We start from the raw sequence: 13,453 nt of genomic DNA, 5'->3' as shown, positions 1-13,453 counted from the left end.
TATTCGTAAGTCTATTTTATATTTTATGGGACTAAGGGAAGGGGAAAAATGTAAAAACCCGAGAGGGTATACATCTGGACCAAATAAATAATTTCAGTAATATCTATTTATTACTTTTACTTGTATTCTCCGTTCATGAATAATTAGGTGAATTAAAAAAATGAGAACAATTTGTAAGTTTTTAGATTGTTATGGAGGTTTATGCGGAGTTTTTTTATTTTCTTTGAACAGGTGAAATAAACCCCGCTGAAAAGAGTGAAAATAGCACGCAAAACTTCGGCAAAACTCGAATTTTTGTGTTATTTCCATTTATTAGATGAATGATGAATAGAAACGATTGCATAAATCACGAGGTAAATAATAATAGGTGAATATTTTTGGGATTCGATGATTGACAAATACAACTGCAATCAATAATATCTGTCTGTTACTTTTATTTTTATTCTCCGTTTATGTATAATAATATATATTTGCATTTTCACGTAAATATCATATATATTAATATCTGAATTTATTTAAATTTACTTTGTATCCTTAACTCTCTCATTTTGTTTATCCTCTCATATATAATAAATTAAATAAATAACTCTTGACTTGTTCTCTTTAATCGATTAAACAAAAATATTTTACAAAAGTAAATATAGCCATAGGTATGTGTTACCAGGTTATTAAATCTCTGTTGATTCATTGCGTCCATCACTAGAAATTTTGGTATTTTAATCTGCTCAATAACAGCATAACCGGACATTCGCAGCTTCAGCCCGAGAATTTGTAAAAATAAAATATCGAGACAATGATTTCATTTGCGTTTCACTCCCTCATGAGCCAGAAATAAATAAAAATATACGTGAAGACGATTCATATCACTCAGTCAAATAAATAATTAAAAAAATGATCGTTAAAATTCAATTCACATTCGATGAGAGATAATTATTTCACGCGAAATTGTCAATGATTTCAGAATATTGAATTGGAATTTCATAAATATTAAATGAATACATTACAAAAAGAAGATAAATACAAGGGTAAATTCTTCTCGTGATGATTTGGTGATGAAATTTAATGAATTAAATTACGAGTGCAATTCAAACATGACCGCTGTCTGTACCTGGGTGTCAAGCTGCTCTTCTCCCCTTTACTTCCTTTTCTCTTAATTCTATTGACTCGCCTCGTAATCGAGTCAGTAAAGGGGCGAGTGGAGTAAAATGGGCACTTGTAGTTTTTTCCAAAAATTAGCGACTCCTTGAATTTTCAATAAAATCAAATAATTTTTTCTCCAATGACAAGTGCAATCCTTTCCCTCCATCATGGCCCTGCACTGGGCTCAATTGAAAAATTGAGCCTCGACTTCTGAATATTGCAAATAAAATTCTAGTGTCCATTTTGCCCCACCCTCCCCAACTCCACTAGGCAATGCTGGTTCCTTCGTTATTTTTTATTCGTAAATTTATCATTTTTCTCTTTTTTTCTTCTTTTTTACATACAACTATGTGTGGCGTTTGGTTACAAATGTGGATTGGGCTGCTGTTGCTCGTAGAATAGTACATAGGCTTCACTAGATATAACCGAACTGACTGATACTGGTGATATACGACTGTCATTATACTCGTGCCACTCGCCTGAGTATGGATGCTTACAGTAGGCAGTATAGTGGCCAGAGTACGGTGTACCAGAGTGATTAGCAACACCGTACAGATTGTAGGTGCAGCCCTGTACATCTGGGGCAGCAAAGGCACTGAGATCCAAGCCTGTCAGGGGAAAGTCAACTAGGACACTTAGTTTCGCACGGAATCTCTCGGTTGGTGAGAACCTCTTCAAATCTTTTTGTCATTTTGTTAAGGAACATCGAGACATTGAGATATTGATATTTCATACAGAATTGATTTCACAAAATTGTTGGGAAAAATTAACCCCTTCAAAGTGTATTTTTCCCTTTTCATTGTATACTTTTTTCTCTACACAGAGAAAAACAAACACGTTGTCAAACAAGTCTTGTTTGGGCAAACAAAAACGCTAGTTGAAAATTGCCAAAAAAGAATTTGTTTGGTTCGAATTTGAAAGACTCAAACATGAATAATTGTTGTTTTCGATAGCAACGAAATGTTTGGATCAAGAGGCGGATAACAAAGATTTTTCGGGAGCAAAATACGTATGGGAGTATCGAATAACGAAGGAGTAGGCATTTCTTGCGTGTACGGAGAATGCAATTTTTTTTTAACTACTAAATCTATTTTTGCGACAAAAATTTTTCATTCCGGCGCACTCTCTGCACGTTTGGCACAAAAAACTCCTTCTTTGATAATGTTCAAGAAACTATTCTTGGCACAAGTAAAACTTGTTTGAGACCTTTGCTTTTCTCTCAGTGTAGGAAATAAGATAATCATGTTCTAGCTGCTAAAATTAATTGACATAATTTTCTCTTGACGAGATTGAAAAATAATAATATTAAATATGAATTATAAAAGTTGTAGAAAAGGATACGAATAACAAGGATCTTCGGGAACTTCTGGATTGCAAAGCTCTTGGTGCACTTTCTTCTCATCTGGCACTTGGAACACGTTGGTTTCTCATCCCCATCCATCACCTCGGCCTTGGTGAAGTGCTCCAGACACTGATTGAGCTTGACAGTGCCAGTTCTCGCTGGTATTGGGAGACTGAGGTCCCAGAATGGGTCGAGTGTTACGGATACGTGATCGCAGGAGGTGCAGGTCAAGGAGGAGCGCAATTGTCCGACGAAAACGTCCACTATCGTGCTGTCCTCACTGCGAAGGTAGCGTTTCCAGCTTTCGGTCGCCTTGAGACTGTCCCTGAATCATCGCAAAATGCATTAAACACAAAAATAATTCTCTAAAAATGACAATGAAACAGTTAAAAATATTCTTGGGTGCATTTATCAAGTTTATTTCAAGGGAAATGGCATTTTTCTTTTGGATATTTATTCATTATAAGTTTTCAGATTAATGGGGAACATGAGAAAATTAAATTCATGGTAATTAAAATTAACTAACATTATTTTACTTTAGCATTATTTTCCAAAGTGAGAAGAATTCACAGAAAACTCAGTTAGATTCGGAATCGTAATTTTTTTGTGGTAATTTAATCATCCTTTTGGTTTTCTTAAGAAAAAATATTTGAAAAGTTTAACCCAGCGTCTTGCATGAAAATCAATAATGTTAGTACAGATGAAGACTGAAAGCTGAATTTCCTTTTCATCAAAAGTGAGAATTCGATAAATTTTTTGACATCTGATAAAAAATATTCGACTTTTCTGTAAGTTTTCTGTAAGTTTCATTATTTATTTATGAGAATGGGTGGAATAATATTAATATTTTGCAAAATGTTATTTAGATGATAGTGATTAGACATGAAGTCTTTTCAAATTTTTCTCATGCAATTGATGGGCTTTTATGGAATTAATTTCCAAATTGATAATTCACCTACTGGAAAACTTCTAAAATAAACATTGAGATAGAGAGCAGTGTGAAATCGATCTACTAAATCCAAGAAAAGATAATGAAAAAATTAAGAGAATGATAGATAAAAGTAAATCCCATATTGTCTGTTTAATTTCTGAATGACACTTATGGTTTAAAATTCTCATAAACATGGAGGAGATAACTCTCTCCACCAGTTGAAAATAAAAAAAGAAAAAATTTCTTGGGTTAATGGATTTTGAGAAACGAATAAAAATGCAGAATTGAAACTCACGAGTAGTGATCCGGTATGTCAGTCAATATCGGCGTTGGCTTGATGGTAACTCTGTTGACATCCTCGTGGAGACCTTCCAGCAAATACCTGAGGAACTCTTGAGCGTCCTGCTGTGCATAGCCCATGAATCTTGGAGCAAATCTCTGTATCTGGCTCTTGAGTGCTGTTGTATTGACAACCCTCTCGCCACTGTCCTCCCACAGTTCATAGATGACCTGGGCGAAGGATTTTATCAGGGCGCCTTTCATACTGGACGTCGTTGTGTTTATATCGTTTAAGTACTGCTCGTTTCGCAAATACTCGAGGAGAGGTCGAGTGTTGCTCAGGCATTGGATGACGCTGTTCATGAAACACTGTAAATAGAGGGGAGAGTAAATACTGGAGGAGATACTTCCTGTGTTTGAGAAGATGAAAGATCTTTTGAGGGGATTATTTTCAGGGAATTTGTGCTCCTACGAAGTCGTGACATTATTTTCAATTAGAGTTATTTCAATTTCAGTTTCTCATGGAACCATTCATCAATTCTATAATTGATTTGTGGAGTTAAATAACTGAATATATTATATTTCGTTGCATCTGAGGGAACTCATTGGACAATTGAATAGATTGACCAATTAAATAGATTAAAATTACCGATAAAAAAATTAATTAAAATTGAGTTTTTTTGAGGAGCCGTGGAATTTTTTACTAAAAAATGTCTCTCAGCATTTCCTGCGAGAGTCAGTCGAGATAATCCTACAATTAACTCAACGAAAGAAATGAATTGAAACATTCTGGCATAGTCAAACTGGATTCATTGATCAATTCATCGATTTATCTCCAAAACAAAGTGTTTTAGAGTAAAATGTTACAAGAACTTTTTTGTAACTGATAAAATCCTCTACAAAAAAGCCTTTTTCACTTTTTCACCTAGAGTCACTTGTTATTGAGATAATTAGTTAATTGACAGAACGAAAGGCGTTAACATATCAAGTTGTTTCAGAATTGAACAGAATTAGTTCATCAATTGATCACCAAGTGATCTTTTTTATATTTGAAGAAATTTCATGAAAAAGGTCTTTTGAAATTTTGTTTCGAGACTTTTCATTACCAGAATAATTCCATACCTAATAAATCAAAATGAATGAAATTCAATCAATCAATCAACTTATCGCCTAAACTACGAGATTTGGAGATAAATATCAAGAAACCTGTCTTCAACCGATGAAATTTCTCTCGAAAAAAGATCTCTTGAAATGATTTTCATAAAATCACTTCTTAAAATAATTGAATTAATTTTGAAAATTCACGAAACAAAATGGATCAATTCATTCATTTTGTTTTGTTAATTTTCTGTTAATTTCACGAAATGGAAATAAAATTAACAGATCAATTCTCTAATTAATATCCTTAAAATCAACTCACGGTGTTTCCAATATTTCTCAATCCATTCAGCCCATACCCCTCGTCCCTCCTCCCAGTGATTCTACTTCTGGCTGGTTTGGTCGAGCTCTCCTCCTGCAAGACCAAAATCATCATTAAACAAATTTAAACAATCTTCTCTATCACTCCGCTATTCACACATCCGGTCACCCAGCAAGGACTCCTCCCCTCCACTTCCGGCTCCCCTTAGTCATTACCACACGTGTTAAACACAATTACATCACTCCGATGCAAACAAAACGAATGAAACAAAAATAAAAACCTCATTTTAAGCTATTGAACTCATTTTATGCTATTTTACAAAAATATTATCAATATCTCGCGATCAAACGTTGCGATTGGGATAAATCGGGTCTCATTTTGAAGCGTGAAAAAATACCTTTAAAACAAAAATAAAAATTATTGAATTGCGCTCTCAAGATCTCGAATTATTGATGATTAAAAGCGGCTCATTTTAGTATACACTGTTTAAAAAATTTGAAATTTCACTGGTAGTTCTCAGGAGAGTTACTTCGATTCAGGGGAAAAAATAATAACATTATCGATTTCACTGAACATGTAATGATATTGCAAAGCTTCAAGCTGCAAGAAGACGAGTAGAGAGAACACTTCAATATTCATTACCAAATTACGCTGAATTTTCAACTAATTCATAGTTCAAGAATATATTTATCTGAGTTTTCCTGGTTTCTACAAATTTTCATGGAATAATGGAATTTCACTGAAAACTCCACAAAATTCCAAACTTCCTAGCAGCACAAAGACGAGAATTTTCCTATTTGGCTGAATTTTCAAAGACTCCAATATTCAGTATCAAATTATTCTGAATTTCCAATTCATGAATAATGAATTGAAAATCCACTAATCAACTAATTAATCCATTAACCATTCATTAATCATTCATTCATACGTCATTTTAATTCATTAATCCATTAATTAATTAACTAATGAATTAAAAATCCAAGAATGTATTCAACTGAATTTTCCTGATTTCTCTGAAACTCCATAGAATGCCCTAAAATTAAATAATGAATTGAAAATCCATTAATCTACTAATTAATCCATTAACCATTCACTAATCATTCATTCATTAGTCATTTTAATTAATTAATTAACTAATGAATTAAAAATCCAAGAATACATTCAACTGAATTTTCCTGATTTCTCTGAAACTCCATGGAATAATTCCCCCAAAATTGATCGTTTCCATTGACGAGATTCTTTACAATTCCAGTTACAACTAAATGATAAAAATCTCCAAAAACTGCACCCGAAATGTCATCAAAATTTTTTCAACAGTGTAAATCTTTCCGAAAAACTGAACCAACTCCACTCACCTTGACCCTCACCACAGTCCTCGAGATAGCGACTACATAGTGTGATCTTGTATCATGCCGTTTAGGGTTATTAAGAGGTGTAACAATGCCGAGAAAAAATGCAATACCAAAACCAAGGGCCGCTGCAGTCCACGCAGACCACAGGCACCAGTTTATTACTTGAACAAGAGCCAGTTTACGTGAAAAATAACTTGCAATACAACGGTCCCGAGTGTATCGCCAGATGGCGGCATAATATCAAAGAGTTCACGTCGATCTATCACACTTATCCCCTAAAAAATTCCCCCCCATTCCTAGCGAAAATCCGACGAAATTAACAGTGAAAACTTTAAACGAGGAATCGATGGATTTTGTACATAGCTTTTTGGAGTTGAAGCAAACGTGAAAAACGATCGGTTGAAACTGAGTGAGAGTGTTCTACTGGGATACCGTCGTATTCTATTAATAAAAACCGCCGAAATGTTTGAGCTTAGAGAGTTAGACTGGGATTTCGAAACGTTTGAATAAAAGTTCTAGATGAATTTTCACCTTTGGTGGCTCTAAATGTCTCTGGTTCCCCTCGATTTTTTCTCCTGCGAGAGAATACTCACGATTTCAACCAACACCAGGGGCTAAACATAGACGAAATATCGGTCATGGTTGTCATCCTCAGCATGTTTTATCACAGGCAAAAACACAAATTCCAAGCGATGAATTGAAAAAAAAAACTCGCCACAGAAATCCGAGGAAAACTCAACTTTTGTCTTCGTCGCAGTATTTAATATCCACAAAACTCAAAGCAATCGTTTTATGAAACATTTTTGATTCTAAATTATTGATAATCCACGTGCCACTGACCAAAAATATCGTATCGACAGCTGAGACCATTATCCCTTTATAATTCCAACTGCTTTCGTCTCAGACCTCGAAAATGTAATCGGGTACCACCGAGGACCGATTATTCAAGCCCACTGCCGACGTTAAATGTCGACCTGGCTTATTGCTCAATAACAAAACTGTGACCACTGCCAAAATGAGTAATTGGGCGGGGGTTTGGTTGTCAAAATGAAAAGATAATTTTTAGTTGATGGGCATTACAAGTGTTTATGATGAAAAAATTTCATCGATAATCTATCAGTCACTTTCACACCAGCAAGAATAGTCTTCAGCCTAATCAAATGAACAAATGAACTCGAATTAATCGACGAACTCTATATAATAAAGTTCTACGACGCAAATCAGATACGAAGCTTTTTCTAATATTGCGAATATCTCAAGAATGAAGGGATGGATGAGAAAATGTGAGTAGGAATTATTTGTAGGAAATTTCATAAGCTACGAAAAAGGTTTCTTGATATTTTTTTCTGAAATTCGCTGTTCTCGAGATATTTGCACAATTGTGTAGCAGAGTGGGAAAACAGCGCAGATGAATTTCGCTTCAGATTGAGGTTTTGGTAAATAACTTGGCTTCTGAGGGAGAACATTTTTATAGAATTTTTTTTGTAGCTGGTGAAATTCTCTTTAAAAAAAGCTGATAAACAATACAAATGAATTCAGACTGAATTTTCTAGAGTTGTTTTTGTCTTCCAACTTTTTTGAATACAAGATTAATTCTAGCTCAACCTGAGGTTTTGATGAATATCTTTGAATCTAAATTCGATAACAAAATTTCCATATCAACCTTGAACCGTCAAAACATCTCGAGGACCAGTCGATTCACAGAAAAACGTCAAAAGCTCTGAGAATTTCAGCAACTACAAGAAAAATCCTTCCACATTTTTTTATAAAACCACTCAAGTCGAAGATATTTCCACAATTTTATAAAAAAGTGATAACACCCTACAAATTACGTTTTACTATTCATAATTAATTGGTGAGAGGGAGGAAAGAACCTCATTACGCTCCTCTCATTACGCTCTAAAAAAAGTCCCTATAAAAAATCTTCACCTCCCCTCAATTCCAAAATTCATAGGGGAGAGTAAGGCAAAATGAAAAAGCAGAAAAATAACTATTTGACTCAATTCAAGCAAAAAATAACTTTTTTTTTTTCAACTTTTGTGCATTAACTGTTTTTTTTGTTCATTAACTGAAGAAATGTTTAAAAGTCAGGATTTAAGCCAGTGTCTTATGTGAAAATCAACATTTCCATTGTAATCAAAGATTAAAATCTGAATTTTTTTTCGTTAGATGTGAAAAAATCAAGAATTTTTTTGACACCTCATAAAAAATAATCCACCGTTTTGCAAATTTTATTATTTATTTATAAGGGAGAAATGTTTGAAAAATATCAATATTTTGCGAAATATAATTTAGATAATACTGACTGTGTATAAATTTTTTCAAATTTTTTCCACGCAATTTAGTTGAAAAATTTAAAAACTGAAAATATCCAAAAGTACAGCGTAGCCCGGCCGAAGGGTAGAGCTACTTTAAGGGGCAACAGAAGCCCACCAATTCCTCGAAATCTTCAAACAAACTTCCTGCTCAAAGTTATTAATATTATTTTAACCCAAAGCCCATTGATCTTCATCATCGCCTCCTGGAGATTAACGTGCTTCGATTTGTAAAAATATTGCCAACTTTCGGCAGGAAATTTGTTCAAAAAATTTGGAAAATTAGCGGCATTCTGTTACCCCTCAATAAAAAAATGTTTTGCTTGAATTGCGTCAAACAGTCGTTCTTCGACTGTTCCATTTAGCCCCACTCTCCTCTACAAAGCCAAACTACGCTCAAAATAAAACTCCAATTAGTGATCGGCATCAATCATTATTCCAGAAATATTAAGAGAATTTTTTCCCCCAAAAAACCAAATTCATTCGTTTATCATTGGAACATAGAAAATAATAAATAATTGAGAATTCAAATTTTTCAAATAACTATTAGGTAAATAATTGGAAATTTCCTAAAAAATATTAGAGATTATCAAATAATCGTCATTCTTCGGAATTCGATTATTGATTGGTAAAATAATTCGAAATTTTAATATTCAATTGTTGATTAATTTAATAATTGAAATTTTTTAAGTTCTATTACCTGATTGAGTATTTATGAAATTAATGGTAATGATAATTTATGATTATGCCTATCTCTGACTCCAATCCATAATAAATCAATAAAGCCTTCCTCATTCACCCAAAAAAAAAAATACTCACAATAGAATCAGCGAGTCCCCGATAAACCGCCTGATGCACCCCAACAGGGCCACCGTTCCCGGCACCGCTGCCCCCTCCAACCTCCTCCCCAAGCCCATCATTCCATCCAAAAATATTATTCCTTCTAGACGTGGACGGTTTTGAGGAATCCTCCCCATGACTCCCAGCCGGTCTCCCAGTCACCCTGAAGCCGTTCTCACCACTTCTCCCACAAGAATTCACAGCCTCCTCCTGCGCCCCATTGGCCCCCTCCCCCACCCCCTCAATTCCATTAGCAGTCCACTGGCTCCTGCGTCCCTCCCTCGTATCCACCTCGTTCAATCGTTTACAACACTCTTGTGCATTATTGTTAGTCACCAGCACATTACCCTCATCATTCGTGTCTTTCCAAGCTCGATTATTAGTAGCTGTTAAATTTTTCGTATCAGCCACTGCTGACTCAGACCCACACCATCCCGAGTCATTGGTTGACAACAACAAACTCGACGAAGACGAGGAAATCTCTTGCTTTTGATTATCATCAAATTTCACATCATTACAATTAACATTAAACTCACCATGATTGTTATTAGCATTACTATCACTCTCATTAATCGATGGATTAATATCACTACGTTCATTACACTGTTGGTTCTTTGTTACCTCGTGCTGGCTCTTGGAATAATCAACATCATCACGACCAGGCAATCCACTGCTCAGTGGTGTACTACGACGTTTAGCCTGTCTCGTTGACCATCTGTCACTGTGTATCGAGTCCCTCTCATCACCACCGTAAAGCTCAGCTGATAATGGTGTGTACGATCCTCTACAGTGGCCATTAACTGGTGTTGTCTCACGATTATGCTTATTTGGTACGTAATTTATCACCGAGTATTTCTGGTACAATTCGTCAAGTGTTAATTTCGATGTTGGGGTTGTCGTCCGCTCACGTGTACTCGATGCTGATGAGACTGTTGATGAGGCTGATGAATTACCAGTTGATGAGTACTTTGGAATACTGTTTGTCGACAGGGAGACGACTGAGCTTGTGTCGCTGTACGACGAGACTGATCTGCAAAAAATTTTTAACACACCATTTCAATGAGGTTTAGTTGGTCTAGACATCTGCATTATAGTTTGGACATTTTGGGCTGGGGTCCAAGGGCTCTTATGCAACGGCTTTTTTTTTGCTGCGGGTGGTGGCTGTCGCGTCATCTTCTGGGGGATTTTTCCGAGGGTTTTTGAGGATCTTTTTACAGGGGTTATTGATTCGGAGAGACTGGGGGAGACGTTTTCTTTTTAATTGATGGGGTTTTCCGGGGAGTTGGTGGTCTTGAGATCTTGGGGGTGAGGTTGGACTGTTGAAGACGTAAACATTGGGGCTGGGGACACTGAGCAGGCGCGATCAATCGATGGGACTGAGGGCAGGGGGAGGAAGTCATGCGGATGTTGGGGGGCAGGGGCTCAAGGGTGGGAAATGCTGGCACTGGATCTTTCCGGGGAATTTCGGGATTTAACGACTGGCGAGGACTGATGGTTCAATAAATGGGGGTCTGTTGATATGAGGCATCGATTCCACACGCGAGATGGGATTCTTCGGGAGATTTCGTGGGGATGGGGGAACAGGGTGTCGTAAAGTGGGGAATTATGGGCTATTTGGGGTTCGAGAATGGTAATGTTTTTGGGGAAGTTTATTTGGGGAAATTGGGGAGCAAGGTTGTTGAAATAATTTCGCAGGTTTCGGGATAAATTTGTTGAGGAAATTGCTGATTTGATGATTAAATGATATTTGGTGGTTGGTGGTTTAGTTGCGGGAGAGAATTTTGAAGAGGTTCGGGCATTTAAATTACGTTTTGCAGACAATTTGAAGTTTTTGGCCATTTGCTTTTTGCAGATAAATCATTAAAATTGTTTGGGATTCGGAAACTGTTGTCTTTGAAATGGAATTAGTTCCAGTTAAAATTTTGAATTGGAACGAATTTTTTACGATTTTGGAAAAATAATTAGTTTTGAAAATGGCAATTTTTTTTATTCATTTATAAAAGTTTCTTCGAGGGCAGCCTTTCTATTATTCGGATTTGAAAAAATTTCGATATTTTCTGATGGTTTTTAATGAAGCATTAAATTTAGATCGTCAAGTTTTAATTACTAAAATCATTGTAAAATGTGTCGAAACCATTTCCATTGAAATATGAATTTCAGATTCATTTCTGATATGAATTCATTTCAAATATGAATTTTTTTATTAATTAAATATGAATTCAACGAGAATTGCCTATGTTTGATTGCAAGAATTTCAACGAAAAAAGAATTTCCAAATGGAAATTGAACTTTGTGAATTAAACTGTCAGAAAAAAATTGAAATTCTATGGACAGTTGACTAGTAATTTTCAGAAGAATGATATTGAATTTCATTCAGAAGGAAATAAATAATTAAATTTCGACATTCACTGAAAATTCAACGAAGTTTCAAATTTTTAAGAAGCAAGAAGACAAGAATTCCCGAGCCTACTTGAATTTTCACATAATTGAAAATTTAAGGATATCTTTTATTTTGTTATTTAATCTTTGCAGGTCTGAATTTGAATCTCGATATTGAACCTTTAAAAAACATTTTTAAAATCTGAAAAAAAATGAGAAAATTTACTTTTGGAGGAACATTGATAAAGTTATTTAAAAATAGAAATTTTTGAAAATAACGTGCATTTTTAATAAATAATCTATAAACGATCAATTTTCCGCCATAAAAATCATTTATTAAAAATCGTAACAAATTCATTCACATTCAGAATTTTACCAGAAATCGATTTCATGTCTAAAAAAAACGGTTGTAAACAATTTCAATTATTTATTCATAAACAACGAATGTTTAAAAAACTAATAATTCTCTGCATGATCTTTTCAAATTTTACTCACGCAACTTAATTCACAAATTTGCCGATTGAAAATGGCTGAATTTATAGAGTAATCTGTACCAAACTATAAAAGATACTCGGATATCCTTAAAGGCTTAAAAATTGAGATCTATAATCAACCCCACTCGCCCCATTAAAACAAACTGCATTAAATGTTCCATAATCGTCTGGGCCAATATTAGCATCGGTTTCACTAGCGCGTAAAGATCCAGAGTTAGCAAAAGGGTCAGAGCTGTTCAGTTTTCACGTTATTGTTCACACCCCTTCAGGGGTGATACCAGAACAACGAATAAAGAAGAAACAGCCACCTGGTGAAATTTCATAATTATACCAGTGACGAGTGTCGTGGTCATGACCTTCTTCCTACCCCTGCACGTAAGAAATCCACAGAGGGATGAGATAAAATACTGAATCAGGGACTTCCCCGTACCCTCTCGCCAGGTACTTAGACCACTAATCGGCTAATGCTGTTGTGACAGTGCAAGAGGTTTTGCGACTAGTTTTCGTGGTCTCGTATACGAACAAAACTCAGTGAATCCAGTTGGACTTGTTTCACTGGGGCACCCCAAAATACTGAACATTTGACCGTGTCAAGAATGCAAGTGTGACCTAGAACCCCTTCAATACCACTCGTGAAACGTTTTATTTATTTTTCCCTCCTTTCTTCTTTTCTTTTTCTTCACTAGATCTTTCCTGTTATTTTTTTTTTTTTCGCTGAGCCAGGTCGTGGCCTAGACCCTATAGAGTTGAGGCGTGGACGCAGTGGACCCTTAATTGGATCATTGTGACTGAGAACGGGGACAAAAGCCATGGACGAACCTCGCCTTTGTCGTATTCTCAGTTGTTTGGTGCCTCAAAATGCGCATGCTTTCGGAATGCTTAATCCCACCTTCAACCCATTTTCACTGGCTTAATCGGTTTACGGAGTATGGCTGACAGCTGGGAGGGGGGGGGCATTGTT

The 13,453-nt window shown here is 35.5% G+C and overlaps 1 protein-coding gene across 5 annotated transcripts in view; it reads right to left on the bottom strand.

The window, feature by feature from the left end:
- Positions 1 to 410: 410 nt before the first annotated feature.
- LOC107035773 (ubiquitin carboxyl-terminal hydrolase 15) overlaps positions 411 to 13,453 on the bottom strand; it is a 24,633-nt gene continuing 11,590 nt past the window's right edge. For all 5 annotated transcript variants that reach the window (XM_015253356.2, XM_015253359.1, XM_015253358.1 and 2 more), the window contains exons 3-7: positions 9,599 to 10,649; positions 5,113 to 5,205; positions 3,709 to 4,061; positions 2,482 to 2,807; positions 411 to 1,820 (exon numbers count right to left, since the gene is read on the bottom strand). In XM_015253356.2, coding sequence (XP_015108842.1) covers positions 1,504 to 1,820; positions 2,482 to 2,807; positions 3,709 to 4,061; positions 5,113 to 5,205; positions 9,599 to 10,649 — 2,140 coding nt within the window. In that variant the 3' untranslated portion in view covers positions 411 to 1,503. The remainder of the gene's footprint in view (positions 1,821 to 2,481; positions 2,808 to 3,708; positions 4,062 to 5,112; positions 5,206 to 9,598; positions 10,650 to 13,453) is intronic.

The sequence above is a fragment of the Diachasma alloeum genome, unplaced genomic scaffold (assembly GCF_001412515.2).
Source record: "Diachasma alloeum isolate Michigan unplaced genomic scaffold, Dall2.0 Dall_scaffold_00200, whole genome shotgun sequence".
In the NCBI taxonomy this organism is placed as follows: Eukaryota; Metazoa; Arthropoda; class Insecta; order Hymenoptera; family Braconidae; genus Diachasma; species Diachasma alloeum.
Note: the sequence above shows the minus strand (reverse complement) of the source record. Positions and strands in the feature narration are given on the sequence as shown.